Raw genomic sequence first — 27986 nt, 5'->3', positions numbered from 1 at the left:
CCTGGAAAAATCATGGATAATATAGAATCCAGAGAGCAACCTTTTTGTTCTTAAAAATACAAAACAATTTGGCATCTTAGTACGTATCTTACGAGGAATTATGGTACAAGTTTTCTTATCATTCAGCAAATGCAGAATTGTCCACGTGTGAATCACTAGTGACCTCCATTTACAATTTCTTGATACTTTTTCCACATTCTCCCTGCTCAGTAAATCTGAACTATATATTGTTGTCCCTCCTTAATGGAAGGCAGGTGTGAAATAAAGAAATTCTAGTGACATTTTGAAGAGCTTATTACTTCTACAATTCAGTTTAGTTTATGTTGCCTGGATATCTCTCATGCACAGGAGCACAATTCAACTGGCAGTAAGAAAATTGGCAACTCTGAATGGATGGATGGATGGATGGATGGATGGATGGATGGATAGATAGATATCAGACAGATGATAGATAGATGATAGACATGATGGAGAGAGGGAGAGAGAGATGATAATTGTTCACATATGAGTCACTAGTGACCTCAATTTACTAATTTTCTGGTATTTTTTGTCCACATTCTCTCTCCCCAGTGAATCTGAACTATATATTGTTTTTCCATCCTTCAGGCATTGCTTTATATTGAAGGCAGGTGTGAAATAAAGAAATTCTAGTGACAGTTTGAAGGGCTTGTTACTTTGACTATTCAGTTAGAGTTTATTTTGCTGGATGATTTAGAGGCATTCTTGCTTTAAATATTTAAGAAAGCCCCCTCATGTTTCCCCTTGGCTGTCATTTATTAAGATAAGCTGCCAAATGATTTTGCCTTTATGTCTACTTTGCCTTCCCTTCCCAGCCCATTCTTACAACTATCTACGGATGGAGTTCTGGGCTAGCAAAACAGAATCTCAGGAACACAGTATAAGGCTGCACACCATACAACAGAGTAATTACAATATTATTACTGAAGTTTTTTTTTAGCAAAATGGAAACAGTGGTGGTTGTAAATTAACTTTATTTTCACAGTTTCAAAAATATTCCCTCATTACGTTTCAATTATAAGGGGTTTTTTTTTTCAGCTTAAGGTGCAAATGCAGTGTATCTTTTACAGACTGGAATAAATCATGTTCCAATCAAGGACACGTCAAAATTAGGCCTTTTAAAGTTCTATTGGTTGCATTAAATCTATACTTATATTATGTCCCATTGAAAAAGCCTAATATTAGCTAAGCTGGGCAATCCTGATTTTTTATATTTTTGAAATAATGTCCTTTATAGTCTTGGTCAAATCAAGTGATTTTAGTTTTTCTTTTAACTATATATAATATGTATTTGATGCAAAGTTATCAAACAATTCTTACATTTGCATAAAACTTGCAATAAAATATTCTTTGTAGTATAAAATGGTTTGGGAATGTGCAGCTGTTTGGACCTCAAGTGGAAAAAGAGCAGGTCCTTATATAGAACACATATTTTCCTCTGACTACACAATTAGTGTAGAAAAGGTATAGTTTCTTTAAGGAACCCCTGACAACATTAATGCGTATATGTATATCTGTGCTGAGCAGCTTTTTGCCTCGAATTGGAACCGTCGAATATCCCCAAAATAGTTTCATTTGTACCAAAGATAATTTAATTAACATACATACTATTTAATACAAAAAAAGGTAGGTATTCCAGTTTGAGGCTACCAGTTTAATATGGCTAGCCTGGAAAAATAAAGAGTTTTCCTAAAACTGGAATGAACTTTTAAGAAAAATATTACGGGATTAATATGAATCACGTGTGACAATACATGGTGTTCCATCAGATTTTTCTTTGTGTGAAAAAATCAATCCCTTTCAACTCTTCAGGCAGATATTCTTGCCCTACAGGATCCTTGTACACAGGGTTATATTTATAATCTTTACCGTAACCTAAATTTTTCATGAGCTTGGTTGGTGCATTCCGCAAATGTAAAGGGACAGGCGGAAGAGGTCCTTGGTGGTCTCTTATGCATGTTTTCACATTACTGTAAGCACTGTACACTTCAATAGACTTTGGTGCTCTGGCGAAATAGACCACACACTGCGCCAGTAAGACCTGTCCAACAAAAACAAGGGCACAATTAAAGAAGCAAGTGAAATGTACTGTTTTCTTTTCTGGACCAGTCATACTATTCTAGATTGTGGAAATCTCTGCCTGATCCAGTCTTTGAATACTACTAATTGTTTCTAGTTCAGAATAAATTAACTTTTGAAATTACTAAAACATCGCCAGAGTGACATGATTGCCATGAATCAGAGGAATGACTCTTTCCAGAGTTTTCTGGAACATTCCATGCTTGGAATGTTAGCTTTTGTACCTCCTAAATTGAACTCATTGGCACATATTCCTAGGAAAAACATACAAGGTTACAGGACTACCGTTTTTTCGGAGTATAAGATGCACCGGAGTATAAGACGCACCCATGTTTTGAAGAGGCGTTTTTCTAAAAGAAAAATAGGTAGGTAGATAGAGGGATAGAGAGGGAGAGAAAGAGAGAGAAATACAGTAGGTAGGTAGGGAGAGAGTAGTTAGGTAGGGAGGGAGAGAGGGGGGGAGAGAGAGAGAGTGAAATAGAAAGAAAGAAATACAGTAGATAGGTAGGGAGAGAGTAGTTAGTTAGGTAGGGAGAGAAAGGGGGGGAGAGAGAGAGTGAAATAGAAAGAAAGAAATACAGTAGATAGGTAGGGAGAGAGAGAGAGAGAGAAAGTAGGTAGGTTGGTAGAGGGATAGAGAGATAAAAATAGACAAACACAGTAGATGGGAGAGAGAGAAAGTAGGTAGATATATAGGTAGATAGAGGGGGTGGGAGAGAGAGAGAAATATAGTAGGTAGATAGGGAGAAAGAGAGTGTGTAGGTAGATAGGTAGGGATAGAGAGAAATAGAGAGAGAGAGAGAAGTACAGTAGATAGGGAGAGAGGGAAGGGGAGAGAGAGTAGGTAGGTTGGAAGGTAGAGGGAAAGAGAGAGAGAAATACAGTAGATAGGTAGGGAGAGAGAGAGAGAGAGAGAGTAGGTAGGTAGGTAGATGTTTCCAGGTGTATTTAACCATGTGCTGGAGAAGGGAATCACTGACAATCTGCAGCACCTAAGACTTGTTTCTGCTGTCACAGCACTTGATCAATGTCATTCTTATCAATCACTCTAACTAAACAGCTTTCCGAAAGAAAGAAAAAAGTTTTTGCACTCTGCAAACCTCCCCAAAATGGCCTGTTTTTCGCGAAAATGGGCCCGTGTTTTTTAAAAAAAGGCATGAATAGCCTTGGGGGGGGGGGGCTCGTAGAGTGCTCCTGAGGGGGCAAAAACGAGCAACAAAATGGGCTGTTTTTCGTGAAAATGGGCCTTTTTTTGTCAAAAGAATTCCATGCATAGCCTTATGGAGGCTTATAGAGTGCTGCTGGGGGTTGGGGAGGCAATAAACGGCCCATTTTTCTGCTAATTTCTGCCCTCCCCATCCCCCAGGAGTTCTCTGAAAGCCTTCATAAGGCTTTGCTTGGCCATTTTGGTGAAGGGGCGGGGCTTCTGAGGCAAAAAAAATGCTGTATTCGATGTATAAGACGCACCCAGATTTTCAGCCTCGTTTTAGAGGAAAAAAGGTGTGTCTTATACTCCGAAAAATACGGTAGTCATATAGTTTAGTAATTATATACAATAGAAGAAAGCATAATTACTATACAGATAGTCCTCGGCTTGTAACTGTAACTGGGACCAGAATTTCCATTGTTAATCTAGATCAGTGTTTCTCAACCTTGGCAACTTGAAGATGTCCGGACTTCAACTCCCAGAATTCCCCAGCCAGCGAATGCTGGCTGGGGAATTCTAGGAGTTGAAGTCCGGACATCTTCAAGTTGCCAAGGTTGAGAAACACTGATTTAGATAGATGTAAAGTCAGTCATGCCCAATTTTATGATATTTTTGCCATGGTTGTTAAGCAAATCACTGGCGTTGTTAAATGAATCACATTAAGCTTCCCCTGTTGACTTTGCTTACTAAAAGTCAGCTGGGAAGATTGCAAAGAGCAATCACATGACCCTGGGATATTGTAACCATCGTAAATAACACGCACCCGAATTTTGCTCACGTGGCTGTGGGAATGCTACAATGGACATAAATATGGGGACTGGTTATAAGCCCCTTTTTGCAATGTAACTTTGAACAATCATTAAATTGGTTGCAAGTTGAGGACTATCTGTAAAAGAAAAAGAGTAACGTTTAGAAGTTCTGATATTGGCTGTTTATAAAGGATATTACCTCACACTCCGGCATTCCGATGAAGTGGCAACCTTGATAAGCAGCCACAGCTTGAGGTAAGGCTAAGGGATCTGCCAATCCTATAATGAAATTTTGATATTCTAATCAATAATATGACCCACCAAGTCAAGTCGACTCAAGTAAACCCCTAAACCCCTGGCACAGGGCCTTTCTATTTGCCGCACACCTCCCTAAGACCGATAAGATCGCACAGGATGGGCCTTCTCCGGGTACCATCAGCTGGACAATGCCGGCTGGTGACGCCTCGGAGTAGGTCCTTCTCTGTTGCCGCTCCGGCCCTATGGAATGAGCTACCCCCAGAGATCCGGACCCTACCCACTCTCACGGCCTTCCGTAAAGCCATCAAAACCTGGCTATTCCGGCAGGCCTGGGGCTGTTGACCTCTTGATTGAGGTCCAGCCCCGCTTAGACTGGGTGCATGTTGAATTTCTTTTAATTTGTTCTGTCTTATTTGTTTTAATCCTTTTTAATATTTCTTATTTCTGCAAGCCTCCCGGAGTACTCCGGGATTGAGCGGCCTATAAATTCAATAAATGGAAATGGAATTCTGTGTGCTTCCAAAGACTTGGCTTCCTTCAGGCCAATTGATTAAGCATTTATCAATGCTTAATCAAAGATTAAGTCAACTAGTAGGACCCAAGAGGTAGGCCTTCAATTGCTCCATCTGTCCTTGAGAGATTTATATGAGATCTGCCTCAAACTGATCTTTAAAACCCTAGATTTTCTCCTAGGCTTCAATTTGGATGGTTGGGCTGGACACTAGGGGAAGGGGTTGTATTAAGATGGCCTGTTTCTCCCTTGGGCAGTTATTACTACTTGGATGCTTGTTTTTTTAAGTTGGCGGTCTAGACGTTTGATGAATAACAGGATATATTTATCTGGTAAAACAGGATATAGCAATAGCAATAGCAGTTAGACTTATATGCCGCTTCATAGGGCTTTCAGCCCTCTCTAAGTGGTTTACAGAGTCAGCATATTGCCCCCAACAACAATCCGGGTCCTCATTTCACCCACCTCGGAAGGATGGAAGGTTGAGTCAACCTTGAGCCGGTGAGATTTGAACCGCTGAACTGCAGATAACAATCAGCTGAAGTGGCCTGCAGTACTGCACCCTAACCACTGTGCCACCACGGCTCATTTCCAGTTTCAATGAGCCAAATACACTTTCATAATGATATCTATTAAACAGTCAGATGACTCCAAATGGTATAATATTTCCTGTTATACTCTGCACTTCTCCTGATATGTTAGAACTGCAATTCTCAAAAACTGAGCTGATTGACTTCTGGCCAAAGTTTGGTTCTAGAGCAAATATCTCAAAAACTGTCCCCTGCTCCTTCATAGTTGCCCTGGAGGCAGGTTTTCCCACATGTCCTATATTGTAAGGAGGACAATGACTATAACTTGCACTTTCGAACTAAAAGCTGGTTGGCAGCGTGAGGGACGCAGTGCAGTGTTGGAGATAAAGCTACTAGAGTGGCCATAAGGATCCAGGGGCTAGCTGGGCAAAAGTGCCCATAGAAATCTGTTGTGACTCAGCAGACATCTCCTGTGAGCCTTTTCGGGATGCAAGATTAACAATGCAGCTGGGGCTCTTTAGTGGCGTTTTCTGGTGATAAAAGGACAGATGGTGCCACGCCCTGGTTGCAGGAGTCAACGTTCATTCATTCGTTCATCATTCATCGGTCATGGTTTGTTTGTGAGAGACACTTGGAGAAGTGATTTGCTTTCTGCAACCCTGATTCAAGGAGATACTTGGAGAAGTGAATTGTTTTGTAAGAGTTTTGTTTTGCATTCTGTTATCTTCTCGTCAGAGACTTTATTTATGTTTATTTCTGGGCTCGCAGCCAGTCTGAGCCGAGGACTGATAAAGTTCTTTCTTTCCTTTTAAGTTTGTCTGCCTGTCGTCTGTTAACGAGCGAGGAAGCGGGGACAGAACAGAAATCCATGTCCTTTAGAGTTACTCACCTATATCCTCACTTGCAAATCTTACCAATCTTCTTGCCACATACAGTGGATCCTCACCCCCTTCAAGCATTCGGGCCAGCCAGTAAAGGGAAGCATTTTCGTCCGAACCACGCATAGATTTATGAAGCGCAGAGATGCAGTTATAATGCTCTTCACCTTTTGAGAAACAGACCAAAAGATCATCCAATGCATCTGAGTAGCAGAGGAACTGCAACTGAAATGCCTATTTTTCCAAAGCGTATATTAATTTTAACATGACGGTATTACTTTAAGACAGACAAAAGTTGCATTCTTCGAAGTATCTTGGGGCAAAAAACCTGCTGCTTTCCCAGCTTCAAGCTGCCTCTTGTGGGACACTATATCAAACATTTTACATTCCATTGTATTGGTGTCATAGAACATTACAATATTCAGGATTGCATTATTATTTTAATGCTCATTTATATTGTGTATTGTTACTTAGTTCTTAGTTCTTAGTTTAAAGGTTATTACCGTTAAAGCCCTACATGGCTTAGGGCCAGTGTGCTTACGAGACCGCCTACTGCCACATTCCTCCCAGAGCCGGTAAGATCCCACAGATTGGGCCTCCTTCAGATGCCGTCAGCCAGACACTGTCGGCTGGCGGGCCCCCGGAGGAGAGTCTTCTCTGTGGCTGCTCCGACCCTTTGGAACCAGCTACCCCCAGAGATCCGGACCTTACCCACTCTCATGGCCTTCAGGAAAGCTGTAAAAACCTGGCTGTTCCGGCAGGCCTGGAGGCTGTTGACCTCATTGTTGAGGTCCAGCCCTGATTAGAATGAATGCGTGTGGTTTTGTGATTTTAAACTGTCTTTTATTTATTTATTTCTCTTTTTCTTTTTTCTTCTTTTGTAAGCCGCCCAGAGTCCTTCGGGATTGTGCGGCATATAAATTTTAATAAATAAATAAATAAGTTCCATCACAAAATAAATAAATAAGTTCATCTACATGAATCCGTATAAGTTACGATTCCCTTGGCAGAGAAAATGTATACTGTACAAAAGCGGTTGATCGGAAATACCCAGCTAACTCAAGTATGTGATTGTGGGTGCACCTCGGTTCGCCCACATAACACCTATCCTCTGCGAGCTGCGCTGGCTACCTGTTGATCTCCGGGTGCGCTTCAAGGTGCTACTTACCACCCATAAAGCCCTTCATGGTAGTGGATCTGGGTACTTGAGAGACCGCCTCCTGCCAATTACCTCCTCGCGACCTATCAGATCACACAGATTAGGCCTCCTCTGAGTTCCATCCGCCAGTCAGTGCCGACTGGCAACCATGCAGAGGAGAGCCTTTTCAGTAGTAGCTCCGACCCTTTGGAACGATCTCCCCATGGAGATTCGTACCCTCACCACCCTCCAGACCTTCCGCACAGCCCTTAAGACCTGGCTAGCCCGTCAGGCCTGGGGATAAAGATTGTAATTCGTCCCCACCCGAATGATGAATGTTGTTTCTATTTTTAATTATGTACTGTTTTTATATGTCACTGTCTGTATTCTCTTCCCCACAAGTTGTAAGCCGCCCTGAGTCCCCTCAGGGAAAAGGGCGGCCTATAAATAAACTTACAATAAAGAAATAAACAATAAAGTATGTGATTTCCTTCCCAATACTGCCATAAAGGGCTGTTGTATTTGCCACTCACCAGCTCGGTCATACAAAATGTGGGATCGCTGGAGTCCTTCCTTCACATGATCTTCGGTGATGACCACTTGTTTAACAGAACACTCATGGTTGTTATTCTGATGGAAGGGGTTGGTTAATCTTGCCTGGACAGCCATCTGGAGCCCATTCAACCCAGCCCTCGCATCGCCATCACAAAGGCAGGCAAGCGTGTTTATTGCTCTTCTTTCAATGCATACACATAACCTGAAATAAAAACTCAACTCATTACTTCCAATAAGGATGGAACATCTGAGTTCGTTACACATTGTTTGTTCGCAAAATCGCATTTGATCAACACTGAGAGTGAGACAGACCAACATTTTATCCCCATGAAATTATTCCAAACATCACAGAGGCTTGACAAAGAATATGTCCTCTGTCTCCTTGGCTTTCGACATCAGAATATTAAAAAATATATATAATGTGGTCGTATTAAATATTCTACTGAGTCCTTCTTTGTCGGTTCAAAAGTTTTATTTTCTTTTAAAACAAACATTTCATCATTCCTCAATCAGTAAGACATCGGAGTACAATTTTTTGTGTGTGTCAAAATAGTTCTAGTTTGCCACCAAATTCTTGCCTAGCCTAATGTATACCCCTCCCTCCCACCACCCTCCCCCCAACCCCCCCTCCTCCCCCCCCGACTTCCCAGAACCCGTACATGGTATGGATTTTTAACTAAAATCTATTGAGAAAAAAGAAATAAAGAAATTAATGACATCTCTACATTGATCTTAGCTTCTTCTTGCTGAGCTAACTTTAAACAATTCTTTGTCCTTCTTTGACAACAAACAGAAGATAAAATGGTAGTGAGATTTAAATCTATACATGGCCACATTCAAGCCAGGTTAGGGAATCACTGCAAACCCATACTAAAAATTGAAATTCGAACCATGTTTCGCCCTGAATCAACACCATTCACTGCTTTATTTATTCTGTCAAATAGGAACAAAGACAAAAAGCTAAATAAGTAAATATCGAGCTGTAGTTACAACAGAAAACCTTCGTTTATCTTTCTTTCCCTACATGCAGGCAGATAAAGGCTGACTAAGGAGGTCAACCTTTGATCTCTTTTAGAAAGAGCTGAAACCTCAGCGTAAGTTATGCCGTCTAATAACCATGTTCTAGTATAGTATAGTATAGTATAGTATAGTATAGTATAGTATAGTATAGTATAGTATAGTATAGTATAGTATATAGTACTAGTATAGATCTATGGACCCTCAAGATAGAGAGTACTTTTCAAGGCTTCTGATTTTTTTTACTGATTATATAACCTTGAGTAAGATTCTTAACTTTTCTGCGCTTCAGTTTATTCATGTTTACTCAACTGGTGGAGCTGGGGTGACATAAATATACATAGCAATAGCAACAGCTCTTGGACTTATATACAGTTTCATAGTGCTTCACAGGCAGAGGTGGATTCCTACCAGTTTGCACCTATTCGGTAGAACCGGTTCGTCAAATCTACCGAACCGGTTAGAAGAGGTTCCACCAGTGGACCCGGAAAGCAGGCCACACCTACAGAAGAGGCTCCAAAATGTTTTGAAACCCACCACTGGTCCTTGGATATGATTATTTTACACTCTCATGCTCCTATTTATAAAACTCAGGGCCTCTGTGAAAGGTAAGGATGACTACTGCGTTTGTGGTGCAATCAGAGCATTGCGTGTGTTGAAGTTGTTTTAACGCAAACCAAAGATGCCTTTTAAAAAACAAGTTTACATCCTATTCTTATGCATGCCAGTGCTGTGTGTGAAGTAATTTAAGGTGGTTCTGACAAGAGTCGTCGGCATCTTCATATCCGGTCACACGGGCGGCAAGCCACTCCCATCCAGTCACATGGGTGGCAAGCCACTCCCACAAAGGAGACCACACGCACAGAGTAGGTTCGAACAATTTTTGAAACTCACCACTGTTCACAGGCCTCTCTAAGCAATTTATAGTGTCAGCATATTTGACCCCCAACAATCTGGATCCTCATTTTACCCACCTTGGAAGGATGGAAGGTTGAGTCAACCTTAAGCCTGTCAGGGTCCAACCGCTGGCAGTTGGCAGAGTTAGCCTGCAATACTGCTTTCTAACCGCTGCGCCACCACATGGGACATAAAGCATACTCGCCAGTTTGAAGAACCGCACAGTAGCAACAAGCTCACTAAAAAACCTCTTTCTTTTGAGAAACGAGAAGGGGGAAAAGAGCCGAGGTGGCACAGTGGTTAAATGCAGCACTGCAGGCTACTTCAGCGTTCTGCAGTTCAGCTGTTCAAATCTCACCGGCTCAGAGTTGACTCAGCCTTCCATCCTTCCGAGGTGGGTAAAATGAGGACCCGGATTGTTGTTGGGGGCGATATGCGGACTCTGTAAACCACTTAGAGAGGGCTGAAAGCCCTATGAAGTGGTATATAAGTCTAACTGCTATTGCTATTGCTATTAAAATGTGTACCTTCTACACCGAACTCTAATTGGGAGATCACCGTAATCTATTAACAAAGGTTCACCAATCCTAAAGCTTAAAGCCTTGGCCCGACCAGCTTAAATTATATTTATTTAGCATATGCCCAAGAATACACAGATGCCCAGAATGGATAGTGAAACACAAAACTGTGAACAGGAGGAGGAAAAAAATAGTTTCTACTATCTACATTCCATTCAGAAACAAAAGCCTCCCATCTCAGACAAAGAATTGCTGTAATCACAGCTGTGACATTATGTTACTCTGCCTCTGTCCCAGAAGCCACTGTTTATATCCTGCTGCGACATGAAAATGTGACACATGGAATATCCTAAATAAGGAGGCAAGATGCCTTTGTCCCCCTAAATCAGTGTTTCTCAACCTTGGCAACTTGAAGATGTCTGGACTTCAAGTCCCAGAATTCCCCAGCCAGCGAATGCTGGCTGGGGAATTCTGGGACTTGAAGTCCAGACATCTTCAAGTTGCCAAGGTTGAGAAACACTGCCCTAAATCATTCAGTCTAGTTAGAAGAGTATCATTTTTCTTAATTATCAGGGAGAAACTGAATAAAAGATAATGGTTTCCCCCCCCAATAAAAGGCTTCATAATATTAACATTAACTAACGTATTGACTTCTGTGAAGACAATGCTGATTTTAAAATGTTGACTAGTTTCTCAAAATATAAAATACAGAAGTACAAAGAAAAAAAATGAAATAATGGGAAAATAGGGGAGGAAAAGGGGAAGAGAAAAAAGTGGAAAAGACAAAAATATTTACTTCAACTCCTTTCGATGCAGTAGAATAAGGTAGTAACAATAGCAATAGCAGTTAGACTTATATACCGCTTCATGGGGCTTTCAGCCCTCTCTAAGCGGTTTACAGAGTCAGCATATTGCCCCCCAACAACAATCCGGGTTCTCATTTACCCACCAAAAGAGCCGAGGTGGCGCAGTGGTTAAATGCAGCACTGCAGGCTACTTCAGCTGACTGCAGTTCTGTAGTTCGGCTGTTCAAATCTCACTGGCTCAAGGTTGACTCAGCCTTCCATCCTTCCGAGGTGGGTAAAATGAGGACCCGGATTGTTGTTGGGGGCAATATGCTGACTCTGTAAACCGCTTAGAGAGGGCTGAAAGCCCTATGAAGTCTATATAAGTCTAACTGTTGTTGTTGTTGTTGTTGTTGTTGTTGTTGTTGTTGTTATTATTATTATTATTATTATTATTATTATTATTATTATTATTACCTCGGAAGGATGGAAGGCTGAGTCAATTCTGAGCCGGTGAGATTTGAACAGCCGAACTGCAGAACTAGCAGTCAGCTGAAGTAGCCTGCAGTGCTGCATTTAACCACTGCGCCACCTCGGCTCTTAGTAATGTAAAACCTCAACTGTTTACTTTTATATAATCACATATACTAACCGTTTCTATAACCAAAAAAAACATATAACCAGCAAAACCTAAAATCAAACTTTCATTTTCTCCCCGCTTCAAGTATAAAGTCCATAATTGGTTTCCAAGCAGAAACAAAATTAGTTTTTTTTTTCTTTAATTAACCTGGTGCTGACCTAGAGAAATTCTTATTTAAAGCTAGGAATAGATTTTTGAGACCCATGGGCAGCTCCTTATGCTCCTGATCCGGCTTCGCTAGGCAAAATAAATATGCTTTTATATTGAAGAAGTTGTAGTTGATTGAGCTCCAGACCCACTAAGATTGAGTGCATGTTGTGTTCTTTTAATTCGCTTTGCCTTGTATTTTAAATTTTTTAATATTTTTAAATTGTTTTTATGTAAGCCGCCCGGAGTCCTTCGGGATTTAGCGGCATACAAATCCATTAAACCTTAACCTTAAACCTAGTATATAATTTATTAAATGTAGCTGTTTTCTATGTTTCAATCTGATCTAGCACTTAATTAGAGCCGAGGTGGCGCAGTGGTTAAATGCAGCACTGCAGGCTACTTCAGCTGACTGCTAGATCAGCAGCTCAGCGGTTCAAATCTCACCAGCTCAGGGTTGACTCAGCCTTCCATCCTTCCGAGGTGGGTGAAATGAGGACCCGGATTGTTCTTGGGGGCGATATGCTGACTCTGTAAACCGCTTAGAGAGGGCTGAAAGCCCCATGAAGCGGTATATAAAAATCTGCTATTGCTATTGCTATTAATCTTAACGTTTAGACTTCTGAATTTCTGAAACAAGGCAAGAGGAAAGCAAAGATTTCACACGAGGTAGGCTTCCATAATTTTACCTGGAATTGATTTTAAATATTTACTTGAATTGTTTGGATAGCATTTTAGGATCAGCAATGTGTCCTTAGGGGAGATAATCATTTTTCCTTCGCTGTTCACTTTTAATAAAATACCCAGGATCCAAAGGTGATTCCGATCATAACAGAATCAAAACCAAGTCAGGGAGAGCTGAACTGCCCAGCATTTTGGAATATTGTGATAAACTTGCTGCATAGAAATTGTATGAGGAACCTAAGAGCAATACACAGCTGCTGTCAAATGGCCAATGGCCAGAGCAGATGTTACAGAATTAGGCTCAAACTTTGGCTTCACACTGCTGTTGTCTACTACTCCGTGTTCAACACAACCCCTTTCCTTTGCTATTAAAAGACTTTGGTTTTTGCATTAACACCCCCCTCCCTCCCCTTTCCGCTCCATAAGTTCTTCCTGCCTTCTGCTTTGGCAATCTGTCACCGGATTCCTTCGGCGGTGTAAGTTAACACGTTGCAAGTCTACAAGGCATACTTACTCAGAGCCCTGGCTGTGGTTGGCATTCAAAGAGCTGGTGAGTCCCTCGTCTTGGCTCAGAACCTGGATCCCTAAGGACTTGACAGCTCGCATCAGAATAGCTTCCACTGCTTCGACGGAGAGTTTCTCGAGAACAATAACGCGGCACCGACTCAGCAGTGCCGAATTGACCTGGAAGGAAGGGTTTTCTGTGGTCGCCCCAATCAAGGTGATGGTTCCACACTCAACGTGAGGAAGGAAAGTGTCCTGGATATGGGAGGAAACCAAACAATTGGTCAACTCAATGACAACCGCAGACATCCCATGTGAGTATATTGATAGCTCGTCTGCTTAGAAAAATAACAGCTTTGTGAATAGTTTTGTGTTGTAGACAATCACCTCTGCCCTCATTACCACACCGAGCTAAAAACTTTTGTGTGGAAAGCATCTTGAGCCTTAGAACATTAGCTCTGGGGCTTACGCATCTAATAATGTGGTTCATTCATTGTAACCAGGTTTATTTCTATGACGCCACAATAACCTTGATCATGCAGGATACTGAAAACAGTATGTTTTTGCAACATATTGTTTTGGAGAAATTAAGGGTGTGATGGTAAATCTTAACCAGTCTCCTTGATTTTCAAAAGGATTAGTCAAAGACTGCAAAACACCAGGTACATTTGGATATTATGCATAACACGGTGAATGTTTGGAAATTTTTATCATAGCCTAGTTTCATTGCAATCCACCCCCTATTTAATGGAATTATTTTAATATAGTTTAATTATTTAATATAATTTTTGTTATGTATTCATCTCAAGTCTCCCTAAATCTCCCTATGTGGTCATTTGATGATATAATCAACCAACTGCATCTCAAAAACGTTCTAGCGTTCTATTTTAGTTGTGAAACTAACATTGTAAAGCCAAAAAGTACTTTTTTTACTCATGAACAATCTAAGTAAAGATGGCTGTAATGTTCTGACTATCCCTTCATCACCTAGAAAAGAAGTTTCTGCTTTTTGCTAGCGGGCTAGGAAGGTATATTAAAAATGGAAGTGGCTGCCAAATTCTCAATCCCAAACTTGCCATTTTAAACAAGACCGTAATAACGTTAAATCTTCATGCTGCAATCGGCATCAATATGGCAGTATCAGGTATCGGCACTGATTTTTAATGGCAAGTAAAATGGCTCTCTAAACTCAAGACAAAATGCACGTAAACATGCATTATGCCAGCATGATATAACAGATCAAGTGTGGGGACTTGAACTGGGGAGACCTTGGCACAAATTTCTGCTTATTAAGTGACCTTGGGCCAGGCACTCTCTCAAATCTTGTTCTGCTTCAGAAGACAAATACAGAAAAAATTAGATAATTCTCTAAATAGATTTCCAGAGCCCCTTAAGGAAAGGCGCATCACAATCGCTCAGAGTTAATCCGTTGCCGAAGCACACTGACTTGAAGGACTTCGCTGCAAATACTCTAGTATTCTGACTGCATATAGTAAAATTAATACTCTTAACCTTCTCTGTGGCTGCTCCGACCCTGTAGAACGAACTCCCCATGGAGATTCGTACCCTCACCACCCTCCAGGCCTTCCGCATAGCCCTTAAAACCTGGCTGTTCCGACAGGCCTGGGGCTAAAGACTTGCAGCCCCACTTCGAATGGTATGATTGTTGTGTTTTTTAACTGTGTATGGTCTTTATATTTTGTAACTTTGTTTGTTTTTCCCCTCCCTTTGAATTGTGAGCCGCCCTGAGTCCCTTTCAGGGAAAAGGGCGGCATACAAATGAAGTAAATTCAAAATTCAAATTCAATTCAAATACCTGTTGGGACTTATTGAACCGGTGTATCTCGTCTATAAATAGGATAGTCTTCCTCTTGCAGAGTCTCTTTTCATTTTGGGCTTGGAAAATTACGTCTCGGACATCACTGGTTTTGGCACTTGTGGCGGAGAGGGTCACAAATCGTGTCCCGTTCTTCTTACTGCTGCTGGCTATGATATGCGCCAAGGTTGTCTGAAATGAAAAAAAAAATAACAACGGCAAAGGATGCTGATTTCGTTCTGAAAACAGAAAATAACCTATGTGAAAGCACACGGACGTGAAAGAAATATTGGGATAGAAACATAGCGAATGGGTATATGTATGTAAAATAATTCCAATGGAAAGAGGCGGGGGGGTGTTACCTAAATAGAAAACCTAAACTATTTAAAGCTTAAAAAAGAATTAGCATCCAGACAGGAGGTCGAGTGGGGAGGAAAACAGATCTCCTACCCCCCTGGCTGGGATCCAAGAGTTATTTTAGCCCTTGGACATACTCAGTAGGGTTCTAGAAGTTCCTCTGAGAGCAGGTTCATATTATCTCACCGAATATGTGAATCTGAAAAAGGGGGGGGGGCTGCTTTTAGCTATTTCTTTCAGCCGTCAATTGGCCTTAAGAAAGACAATAAATCTTAATTTATTTGTTGCAGGTGTTTTTTCTAACTTATTAAAGGGAGAATTAGGCTGTCCGCTTTGCTTTGACCTCTTAATAGGGCACCACAGTTTACAACAGTGATTTACTACTGGGTCTCTTATGGGTCCTTGTCGCAGTAACTATTTCTGACCCACAGCTACAAGGCCTGCCCAGTTACTGAATATTTTTGCAATCTACACCTTCAGACACAAAGGCAATTTAGTGCTATTCTTGTGGACTAGCACCCGCATCTGCAAAACTACGTTTGATTTCTAAAGGGGGTAATGATTTTCTAAGTATTAGTCAGTACAACGCTTACCACGTTACAAGTGGTCCATTAGGTTACCAACAGTCCTTCAGCGACTGTTTTAACCTTGCAATGATGCGTAAACAAGGAGGACTTGCAACTTGCCCTCTGAGTTCTGTCCATCACAGCTTCCCCATGGCCACATGATCACAATTTCCAACATTCCCTGCTAAGAGCCGAGGTGGCGCAGTGGTTAGGGTGCAGTACTGCAGGCCACTTCAGCTGACTGTTATCTGCAGTTCGGCGGTTCTAATCTCACCGGCTCAAGGTTGACTCAGCCTTCCATCCTTCCGAGGTGGGTGAAATGAGGACCCAGACTGTGGGGGCGATATGCTGACTCTGTAAAGCACTTAGAGAGGGCTGAAAGCCCTATGAAGCGGTATATAAGTCTAACTGCTATTGCTATTGCTAAGAAGAATGTCATTTTCATTAGCTTAAGCTGGCCTGCTGCAGCCCTGTGATCTCACAGTGACTATAATAGCAATAGCAGTTAGACTTATATACCGCTTCATAGGGTTTTCAGCCCTCTCTAAGCGGTTTACAGAGTCAGCATATTGCCCCCAACAACAATCCGGGTCCTCATTTTACCCACCTCGGAAGGATGGAAGGCTGAGTCAACCCTGAGCCGGTGAGATTTGAACCGCCGAGCTGCCGAACTAGCAGTCAGCTGAAGTGGCCTGCAGTACTGCACTCTACCCATTGCGCCACCTCCGCTCTCTGTGCTAGATAACTGTGCTAGACTTTGTAAGCCAAGTAGAAATAATCGGGGACAAATTGTCTTGTAGGACGAAGGACATGGTGCTGTGTGTAGGGCTTTATAGGTAAACCAAATGTTATATGTAGGATGGACATACGTTTCAAATTAGGAACCATGAACGGAGGAATGAACGTTGACTTCTGCAACCAGGGCGTGGCCACCATCAGTCCTTTTATCTCCAGAAGACCACACTAAGGAGCCCCAGCTGCATTGTTATTCCTGCATCCCGACTCAACTCACAGCAAACTTCTGCTGAGTCACAACAGGTTTACTGTGAGTTTTGAGGCAGGTGGGGCTGTAGAGGAGGCGCTGCTGCGTTCATTTCACAGCGTCATTGCCAACATTCCCGGGAAACCAGCTGGAAAAGCCGTTCTGTAAAAGAGAAGCGAACTCAACCAAGGGCTGCTATGCTAAATTAAGGGTGTTAAGCACTGCACTCCAGACCTGCATTGCTGTGTATCCTGTTCTATCAGCGGCAGGTACTCATTTCCAATACAACAGGCAAAGAGCATTAAGGGGGCAATATTTAGCTTTGCATTTGCTAAGTGCTAAAAGCACATCACGCATATTAACGGAATAACAGAGATAGAAGGGATCTTGGAGGACTTCTAGTTCAGCTCCCCTGCTCAAGCAGAGTGCCTATATCAGTGATGGTTAATCTTTTTCTCGTGTGCTGAAATCTCTCTCTTGCACGCGACAGCACACAGGTGTGCCCCAGGGGTGGGTTTCAACCAGTTCGCGGCAGTCCCTGCGAACCGGTTGGTCGCCGAACCCGGAAGTAAGTAACTTCCGGGAACGGCGAAGGGTGCGCCCGCCCGCCCGCGGTCCTTACCCGGTTTTGAGGAGTTCTGCGCTTCCACGCATGCGCAGGATGCATACAGCGCCTGCGCGATCGTCCAGGAGCAGCTGGAGCATCGCACAGACGCTAGTACGCATGCGTGCACCGCGTGCGTGCACAAGGACACCGCCGGCCCCGTTCCAACCGAACCGGTTGGAACAGGGCGAGAAACCCACCCCTGGTGTGCCCACACCCACAATGCATGTGCCCCCCGTGCATGTGTGCATGACCCCCCCCAGTGTGATCCCCCTGACCATGCACATGACCCCACTGTGCTCCTCCTGCACATGCACACAACCCACCTTCCACGCCCCGTTTTGAAGCCTCCTGGGACCAAAAACAGGTCACCCGGGGGGGGGGGCACCATACCTCTCTGCGAACCCCCATCCCCACACATGCATGCACATCTCCTGCATGCATGGCAGAGACCCTAAAATGAAAGCCCTATGAAGCGGTATATAAGTCTAACTGCTATTGCTATGCCAATACAACCTTCTCATCTCTCTAGGGCAGGCATGGGAGAAGGGCTATAGAAAAAGGGCAAAAAGCTCCATCGAAATTCAACTGCCAAGCAAAATATAATAAAATAAATGTTTTTATACAAACACACACACACACACAGGCAGAACCCGAAGTGCTTTTGCCTTCTCATGATTAGGTTTAGAATAAAACTCAAGGTAAGCTATGTGATAAAAATAAGCTCACCGAAACACAACACCAATCGCAAAGGCAGCATGTTTCTTTGAAGTTAACGCATTCTCACCACTGATTACTGACATTAATGCAATCTAAGACTGCCCTTATAAAACCAAGGATAGCAGCTGTGTCATCTTCAGGTCAGTTTCTATGTAATATGCCATTCACTTAATTATCCTTTTTTTCCATGTCTGGTCATCAGTACACTTACATAAACAAGGTTAGTTCTCTCTCTCTCTCTCTCTCTGCAAATATACTGAGTTTTTGGCTCCCAAGTTCATTTCCAATGCTGAAGCTGCTCTGGGCTTGGGTTACACAGTCGATGTCTCTCTCAGCTAAACCTGAGCACTCCGTGGCAGACAAACAAAAATCTAAATCCTGCACATTAAAGGGTCATAAATCAAAGGGCGACTTACTCAGGTTGCAACTTACGTTTAAGCAGCTGGACCATTTGCAGCCATGGAAACTTTCCTTTCTTTTTAATCAGCAGTCCAGACTGATGCCCAGTTAGTAATCCAGACTGATGCCCCTTATTGTGTGAAGTCAGATACACTCCCCTTCAGGGGTTTATAAAACCCTTTTTGAGTTTCTGCTGAATTCAGACAAACAGATCCTTCAGCCCACATTGCTCCCTTGAGACCTACATACATTCAGAGGAGATATATTCCTCGACTTAGAACCATATGTTTAATGGCCATTTAGCAATAGCAATAGCAGTTAGACTTATATACTGCTTCATAGGGCTTTCAGCCCTCTCTAAGCGGTTTATAGAGTCAGCATATCGCCCCCACAGTCTGGATCCTCATTTCAGCCACCTCGAAAGGATGGAAGGCTGAGTCAACCTTGAGCCGGTGAGATTTGAACAGCCGAACTGCAATAGCAATAGCAATAGCAGTTAGACTTATATACCACTTCATAGGGCTTTCAGCCCTCTCTAAGCAGTTTACAGAGTCAGCATATTGCCTCCAACAACAATCCGGGTCCTCATTTTACCCACCTCGGAAGGATGGAAGGCTGAGTCAACCTTGAGCCGGTGAGATTAGAACCGCCGAACTGCAGATAACAGTCAGCTGAAGTGGCCTGCAGTACTGCACCCTAACCACTGCGCCACCTCGGCTCTTCTCCATTTGTTCATTAGAGTGATAGAATGATTTATTTTTATGTTACTGATTATATATTTAAAACACCTAGTTATTTAAACTGTGATATCATGAAGTTATAACAAAACGGAGGGAAGTGTAAGAGCATCCCTTTTTTTTTCATTTGGGAGAATGTAACCTATTCCTTTTTCTTAAAAAAAAATTAATCAGGATTTGGGTATCTAACTGACATATATGAGTTTATGACAACACTTTTAAAAATATACATAGAGGTATAGTTCAAAGGGGTTGAACTAAGTAATTATGTTCAGGAATAGTTCAAGTTACCAACCAAAATGTGCCATACAATTGTTTTGTTATGTTCCCAGAAATCTTGGAAGAATTCTTGGCGGGAGGAAAAAAAATAGGAAAGAAACAATGCTTGGTTAATAGGCTATATATTGATTTCCACAAAGGGCTTCTCTCCTGCAATGCTATGACTAAAACTCCAACAATTCTCAACTAGTGACAGTCCCCAGAAAATGAGAAAGTGAAGACACAAAGCTAAGAGACAAAGATATGAGCTTTTCAAAGGTTCAATTGGACCAATTCCTTCTCTATTCTTCCTCCTCGTCTCTGAGAAGTATATTCTGCATATTACATAACTCAATTATTCTCTTGCTCAGCTCATCCGGCTGTCATAGGGTGGTTACACAACATCAGGTTCCTGTAAGTCAGTGGTTCCCAAACTTGGCAGCTTTAAGACTTGTGGACTTCAACTCCCAGAATTCTCCAGCTGGAGAATTCTGGGAGTTGAAGTCCACAAGTCTTAAAGTTGCCAAGTTTGGGAACCACTGCTGTAAGTCGACGTTTATACAAACTTTGCAGAATTGAAAATGAGATTTTTTCCCCTCTCCCCCCAGTTTTATCACCTAATTTCCCCATTACCTCCAATTTTGGATAATGGACTAATTTGACACGGGCAAGACAATTTTAACTTCTAAGAATAGCACTAATAGCGCTTCAAATGGTTGTCTCTTTCTTCTGAAGAAAAGAATACCCTGATGCCGACCACTAGCAAATGCCGGCGTATTACCTCCTGAAAGCTTTTGTGGTCTTTCAAATAGAAAAGAATCGTGTATTATTTCTAAACAATTTGGAAATACGTTGTATGTGGAAATGATGTTGGGGGATAGGAGGAAGACTAGACAAATATCATACAAAAAAATATCTCAGCCCACAGAAGGAAAAGAGCATGGAAAGCATTTCAGAATGCTTCCATTTCCATATTAAACCAACCTCCCCCCATTTTTTTGGGGTGGGGGATTGGTCTAATATTGGGACTGGCTTCTAGGTCTGATACTATATATGCATTTAAGGGTTCCCTTGACTTCAATGAAGTTTACATAACCAATTAAATAATCAAACACCATATTATATAAATCATTCGATCAAATCAAAAGAAGAGCAGATACATTTCCAATTATTGCCTATTCAAAAAATGCTGGTGAAGCATAAAGTATCTTGTTGTGAGAAACAATCAACTTTCAAAAGGATACTCAAATAAAACTGAAAATTGTAATTCTTATTAGTGATAATTTATGATCACTTTTTAAAATATTAAGACTGTAATCTTATACACATTTAACTAGAAAGAAGCCCTTCACCAACTTCTAATGTAGACAAAATGACACTATCGACACTATTAAATAACCCAATTTATTCTTAATTGTAAGACATATATTTATTATGCCTTTAATATCTCTGTCTTTGGTTGATTTAGCACATGCTTCTTCAGCTGGATGGCTTCAAATACGCTGATGCTACATTTCAGATAATTTCCACCAATATGGCCAGAGTTAATTTGTTAATTCTGGGATTTACAGTTTTAATTAATCTGGAGGGGCAACAGGATGGGAAAGTCTAATGTGGTCTCTAGAATAGACTGATATAATTCAAGATGGAGTTACTTAAACTTTTGGAGCTTAACCTCCAGATACTAGTGGCTTAGTATCCACATGGTATTTTAAGCCATGATATGAAGTGTTTGCTTTAGTATATTACGTAAACATTTCCAATTATTGCCTATTCAAAAAATGCTGGTGAAGCATAAAGTATCCTGTTGTGAGAAACAATCAACTTTCAAAAGGATACTCAAATAAAACTGAAAATTGTAATTCTTATTAATGACAATTTTAAATGCATTTAACACTTAAGCTTTGCTAAACACTTGTCTAGGAGTTTAAAGAGAGCCGAGGTGGCGCAGTGGTTAGGGTGCAGTACTGCAGGCCACTTCAGCTGACTGTGATCTGCAGTTCAGCGGTTCAAATCTCACCGGCTCAAGGTCGACTCAGCCTTCCATCCTTCCGAGGTGGGTGAAATGAGGACCCAGACTGTGGGGGCAAGTTGCTGACTCAATTTGCTAAAAAATCTGTAAAACCGCTTAGAGAGGGCTGAAAGCCCTATGAAGCGGTATATAAGCCTAATTAATAATAAATAAATAAATAGGGATCTTATGCTATTCGCTCATCTGATCAGAAGAAAATAAATCTGTCTTCCCCTCAGGAAGATAATTGTTATCCAAATTGAAAATCATTATGTATTATTCTGTGATATCCATAATTCTGCTCACTGCATTGCTGAGAGAAATGCAGCTCAACGGCATGACATATAGATTATAGTTAGATGATAAACTGCTTTCTTTAGTGTTTACGCTGCATTCAGAAAGTATTCAGACCCCCCCCTTCACTTTTGTCAAGTTTTTTAATGCTGCAACCTGATTCTACAGTTGTTGAAATTCATTTTTCCCCTCATTAAGCTTCTCAGTACCCCGTGATGACAAAGTGAAAACAGAATTTTAGAAATGCCTGTAAAATTATTAAAAAAAAGAAAAATAACCTGAAATATCACATAGGCATAAGTATTCAGACCTTTCACTCAGTACTTTGTTGAAGTAGCAATGACAGCTTCGAGTCTATTTGGGTATGATACAAAAAGCTTTTCACACCTGAATTGGAAGTTTTTTTTGCCATTCTTCCTTGCAAATCCTCTCAAGCTCAGTCAGGTTGGATGGCAATTGTCAGTGGACAGCCATTTTCAGGTTCCTATAGAGATGTTCAATAGGGTCCAAGTCAGGGCTCTGGATGGGCCAGTCTAGGACATTCGGAGAGTTGTCCCTAAGGCACTCCTGAGTCGTGACCCGACAAATGCGCGCACGTCAAAAGCGTGCCGATGAAACCGCGGCGAAAAAACCGCGACGTCATACACACGCCTACAGCGCAATTTCAGTTAAGGTAAGGGTTAGGTTCAGGGTTCTTACCTCCACACGACCTATTAGATCTCACCGATTGGGCCTCCTCCGAGTTCCATCTGCTGGTCAATGCCGACTGGCAACCACGCGGAGGAGGGCCTTCTCGGTGGTAGCTCCGACCCTATGGAACAATCTCCCCGTGGGGATTCGTACCCTCACCACCCTCACCACCCTCACCACCCTCCAGACCTTCCGCACAGCCCTTAGAATCTGGCTATCCCGTCAGGCCTGGGGCTAAGAGTGTAACCCGCCCGAGTGGTATGAATGTTGTGTTTTAACTATGTACTGTCTTATATGTAAAAAGTCTGTCTTCCCCCCTTCCTTTTTTTGGATTGTAAGCCGCCCTGAGTCCCCTCAGGGAAAAGGGCGGCATATAAATAAAACTCAATACAATACAATACAATACAATTCTGTTTAGGGTTAGGTTAAGTGTTAGTTTTAGGGTTAGGTTTAGGGTTATTCGGTTGTTTTTACTTGTTCGTTGAAGGCGCGCTGTTGTCGGCGCACTTCTGCGCTCATTCATCGGTGCGATTTCAAACTCACGGTTTTCTCGCCGCGGTTTCATCGGCGCGCTTTTGTCGAGCGCGCATTTGTCGGTGAACCCTCCTGAGTTGTCTTGGCTGTGTGTTTGGGATCGTTGTCGTGCTAGAAAGGAAAACTTCAGCCCAGCCTGAGCTCTGAGGAACAAGTTTTCATGGTTCCACCACAAAAGCGCGTAGGACAAAATCGCGCTCGACAAAAGCGCGCTGTGACGTCATCACAGCGCGACGAAAAAGATCGAAAAAATGTAAAAATAAAGCTAAAACCTTCCCCTAACCCCCCCAAACCTAACCCTAAACCTAACCCTAACCCTAACTCTTAACCTAACCCTAAACCTAACCCTAAACCTAACCGTTAAAGTAACGAAAAACGTAACGCTAACCCTTATCCTAACCCTAACGCTAACGCTAACGCTCTAAAGCTAACCCTAACCCTTACCCTTACCCTAACCCTAACCCTAACCCTAACCCTTACCTTTATGTGAATCGGCTTGCTTTAATTTAATTTTTATTAATTTTTATTTGAATTTTTCGATCTTTTTCGTCGCGCTGTGATGACGTCAAAGGCGCGATTTTGTCGATCGCGCTTTTGTCGTCCGCGCTTTTGACGGGTCACGCTTTTCATTCAGGATATCCCTATACTTTACTCCATTCAGCTTTCCCTCCATCCTGACTAGTCTCCCTGCTGCTGAAAAACATCTGCACCGCATGATGCTGCCACCATCCTGCTTCACTGTGGGGATGATATTGGGCAGGTGATGAGCGGTGCCTGGTTTCCTCCAGACGTAACATTTAGAATTGGGCCCAAACGGTTCAATCTTGGTTTCATCAGACCAGAGAACCTTGTTCCTCAGTCTGAGAGTCCTTTGTGTGCTTTTTTGCAAACTCCCAAGTTGGCTTTAATATATTTTGCACTAAGTAGATGCTTCCGCCTAGCCACTCTGCCATAAAGTCCAGATTGGTAGAGGGTTGCAGTGATGGTTATCCTTCTGGAACTCTGTCCCATCTCCACACAGGATCTCTCGAGCTCTGTCAGTGACCAACAGATCTCTTACTAAGGATCTTCTCTCCCGATTGCTCAGTTTGATCAGGCAAACAGCTTTGGAAGAGTCCTGGTTGTGCCAAATTTCTTCCACTAGAGAAATATGGAGGCCACTCTGCTCTTAGGAACCTTCAGTGCAGTAGAAATTTTATTGTAGCCTTCCCCAGATCTGTGCCTTGCAATAATCCTGTCTTTGAGGTCTGCAGGCAGCTCCTTTGAACTCATGGCTTTTGGTCTGCTATAGCAGTGATCTCCAACCTTGGCAACTTTAAGACCTGTGGACTTAAGACCTGAGGACCTGCGGACACAGGTGGACACCTGTGGACACAGTGGTCTCCAACCCTGGCAACTTTAAGACCTGTGGACTTCAACTCCCAGAGTTCCTCAGCCAGCTGTTTTGGAATCAGCTCCAGATCCAGACCTTACCCACTCTCATGGCCTTCAGGAAAGCTGTAAAAACCTGGCTGTTCTGGCAGGCCTGGGGCTGTTGACCACATTGTTAAAGGTCCAGCCCCCAATTAGAATGAATGTATGTGGTGTTGTGATTTTAAACTGTCTTTTTTTTCTCTCTCTCTCTCTTTTTTTCTTCTTTTTGTAAGCCGCCCGGAGTCCTTCGGGATTGGGCGGCATATAAATTTTGATAATTAAATTAAATTAAATTAATAGCTGGGAATTGTAACCAGGTCCACATTTCGGCCAAAAATAAGTTTGGAAGGCGGGGTTTAAAAATAGAATTTGCTATATATGTATACTTTTCTTTTGTTTTTTAAAAAAGGAGGATACATGTTAAAATTAAATCCAATAAACACACAAACCATTTCAGACAGGGGACTGTCTTACTCTTTTGTTAAAAATCTCCAAGGATGGAGCACCAGCAACTTCTGAAGAAGGCGATTGCTCCGCTGGTCCATTGTTCTGAGTTGCTCCAGGGAAGGAAATTTGGGGAGACACAGGGATTCCCCTTAGCATCACTCACCTTTCCACAGCCTGGGGGTCCCCAAAGAATGAGCGAGGGGACTTCGTGAGCCTCCAGCAAGGACCGCAAGAGAGTCTCCTTCCCCAACGCCCGGTTCTGCCCCACGTAATCCCCCAGGTGGCTCGGCCGCAGCTTATCGGCCAAAGGCTTCCCTTCCAGTTTTTGGGCTAAGCTCTCCCCGCGCAACGGAGGCTCCGAGGCACCTGGGGCTCGCTCGGGAGTCTCCCCCGGCCGCTCTTCCCCCTTCCCGGGATTTGGAGAGGTAGCAGCACCCCGGGGCGCTCCCGCTGGGGACCCTCCGGGATTCCTTCCCCGGTGAAAAAGGGGGAAGACCGGGGGAGAACCGAGGTCGTTCCCCGGCTCCTCTTCTTGGTTTCTCCGCTCCGGAGATCGGGAGAGACGCATTTTCTTCAAGGAGGGCTGCTGGGGGTTTGGGGGCGCCGCGGCTGCTCCTGCTGGGGGTTTGGGGGCGCTGTGGCTCCTGCCTCCGACCTCTGCGGTGAGCAAGTCTTCCCCTTCGCCCTGCAGCTGCAAGCAGCTATCCAGATGTGAGTTGATGCGCGCAGAGGGCAGCTCCATTAGGCAAACGGGGCAGCTGACCAGCGGCTCTTCCTGCGCGATGCCTCCTTCCATTTCCCGGCAGGAGGAGGAGGAGGAGGAGGAGGAGGGCAGGAGAGTGGGACCCCTAAATCTACCCTAATCGGTGGCTCTTGGGGAAAGGGGCTCCTTGGATCAAGCCCTTCCCGACAAAAGCAAAAAAAAAACCCCAGGGGCGTCGAGCAGGAAAAGTTTGCCTCTGGGCTCCCCAACAACTACTAGCAACTACAACTTGCTCAAGAAGGAAGCAAAACCACCACCTCCTACTCCGGCGGGCTGCTTACAGACCCGCAGGCTTTCGGGAATTGTAGTTCTTCCGCCCGCCTGCAAAAAAATTAAAAAAAAAATGCCCAGGACTTAAATTTCTACATGCAACACATTCAATTCTCTCTCTCTCTTTTTATTGCTCGAACTTTAGACCGGCAATTGCTGATAGAGAGAAACGTTACACACACACACACACACACACACACACAGGTGGCGGGATAGCAATTGCTCAAAGAGAGAAACGTTACACACGTACAAACACACACAGAGACACACACACACACACACACACAGAGAGAGAGAGAGAGAGACAGAGGTGGCAGGATAGCAATTGCTGATAGAGAGAAACGTTGCAAACACACAAACACACACACACACACACACACAGAGAGATAAAGGTGGCGGGAAAGCAATTGCTGATAGAAACGTTGCAAACACACAAACACACACACAGACACACACACACACAAAGAGAGAGAGAGAGAGAGATAAAGGTGGTGGGATAGCAATTGCTGATAGAGAGAAACGTTACACACACACAAGCACAGACACAGACACACACACAAAGAAGTACAGACAGGGGTGGCGGGGAAAGCAATTGCTGATAGAGAGAAACATTACACACACACACACACACAGACACACACACACAAAGAGAGAGACAGACAGAGGTGGCAGAATAGGCTGTCAAGGTGGCCTGCTATTAGAGGTGTTCAAACTTTGTGGTTTTAAGGTGTGTGAATTTCACCGCCCAGAATCCCCAACTGGCCCTGCTTCAAGTTGTCAAGCGTGAGAAGCACCGAAAGGAAAAAAACAACAAATTATTTCCCGAGCATATATATGTATGTGTGTGTGTGTGTGTGTGTGTGTGTGTGTGTATGTATGTATGTATGTATGTATGTATGTATGTGTATGTATGTGTGTGAGTATATATATACACTCTCTGACTCAGTTCTACAAAGAAGACTGGACAGTTGTAAATGTTAGGTCTACCTAGATCTGGGGATTGTGCATCTGTAACCTTGGATTGGATCATACTTCCTCATTCAAGAGAAGTGGGGTTCTGAGACTATTCCTGGACTGATCGTTCTTGCTATACACAACATACACATTTTGTTTTTTTTAAAAAGGGAAGGGGATAAATCCAGAAACAGAATACATTCATGCTACATCCATATAGGAAAGGCTTTTACGAAGAGAAATATTTTCAATAAATATCTAAAAGGTGTGGCAGAAACAAATTTCACTGGGGAGAGTATTCTGTGGTTCCATTGGACAACTTGAGGAGCCGAGGTGGCGCAGTGGTTAGGGTGCAGCACTGCAGGCCACTTCAGCTGACTGTTATCTGCAGTTCAGCGGTTCTAATCTCACCGGCTCAGGGTTGACTCAGCCTTCCATCCTTCCGGAGGTGGGTGAAATGAGGGACCCGGACTGTGGGGGCGATATGCTGACTCTGTAAACCGCTTAGAGAGGGCTGGAAGCCCTATGAAGCGGTATATAAGTCTAACTGCTATTGCTATTGCTATTGCTAACTCTCCCAATGATTTCTATAATCAACCAGTACTGTAAAGATTGATCTGTCAGCTGGTGTAATCTCAAGATTGCTTCGAACCTTATATTTCATAAGTAAACCCCTGAACCTGGTTTGTTAGGTAATTGATATCCAGTTTTATTGGTTCATTGGAGATGTATTATATAAGTGGTTAGGTGCCCCATTTGGTACCCTGGATATTATATCATACAGCAACTTTTTTTTTGGAAGGTTGGGGTGGGGGGAAACCTTCTAATGTTCAATATTTTCCACTTCTGTTTGTTTTCCTTTTTACAGACAATAAACAGGAGAAATTGAGGGAGATACTTCTACACTGATTTGTGAAACTACAATGAATAAACATAAATTGAATACCGTCCAGAGTTCTATCAATTTAACCAGCTACACAACATGAACACGCAATATTACAACAGTGGAGAGAATGGAGTGACGTTTTTTCATAATTTGGAATCGGTGAAAAGTAT

The 27986-nt window shown here is 42.8% G+C and overlaps 1 protein-coding gene across 1 annotated transcript; it reads right to left on the bottom strand.

Annotated features, from left to right (window-relative positions):
- Positions 1 to 975: 975 nt before the first annotated feature.
- Positions 976 to 25936, bottom strand: WRNIP1 (WRN helicase interacting protein 1). The gene is made up of 7 exons (XM_087707539.1): positions 25107 to 25936; positions 14932 to 15123; positions 13126 to 13370; positions 7902 to 8125; positions 6242 to 6397; positions 4253 to 4332; positions 976 to 2059 (listed from the first exon to the last, which is right to left on the bottom strand). The coding sequence occupies exons 1-7, from the start codon at positions 25737 to 25739 to the stop codon at positions 1784 to 1786; spliced, it is 1806 nt and encodes a 601-aa protein (XP_087563665.1). The 5' UTR covers positions 25740 to 25936; the 3' UTR covers positions 976 to 1783.
- Positions 25937 to 27986: the final 2050 nt, after the last annotated feature.

Source organism: Thamnophis sirtalis, unplaced genomic scaffold, assembly GCF_051295495.1.
Source record: "Thamnophis sirtalis isolate CommonGarterSnake01/CBP01778 unplaced genomic scaffold, rThaSir2_p1.2 scaffold_2, whole genome shotgun sequence".
Classification (NCBI taxonomy): domain Eukaryota; kingdom Metazoa; phylum Chordata; class Lepidosauria; order Squamata; family Natricidae; genus Thamnophis; species Thamnophis sirtalis.
This window is presented reverse-complemented; position numbering and strand designations above follow the sequence as displayed.

Coding starts and splice junctions, on each gene's coding strand:
- WRNIP1 (XM_087707539.1), bottom strand. CDS start 25,739: ATGGAAGGAGGCATCGCGCAGGAAGAGCCGCTGGTCAGCTGCCCCGTT. Junction 8,126..13,125: donor AACCACAGCCAGGGCTCTGA/GTAAGTATGCCT, acceptor TTTTTATTTCAG/GTTATGTGTATGCATTGAAA. Junction 2,060..4,252: donor TCGGAATGCCGGAGTGTGAG/GTAATATCCTTT, acceptor TTTGTTGGACAG/GTCTTACTGGCGCAGTGTGT.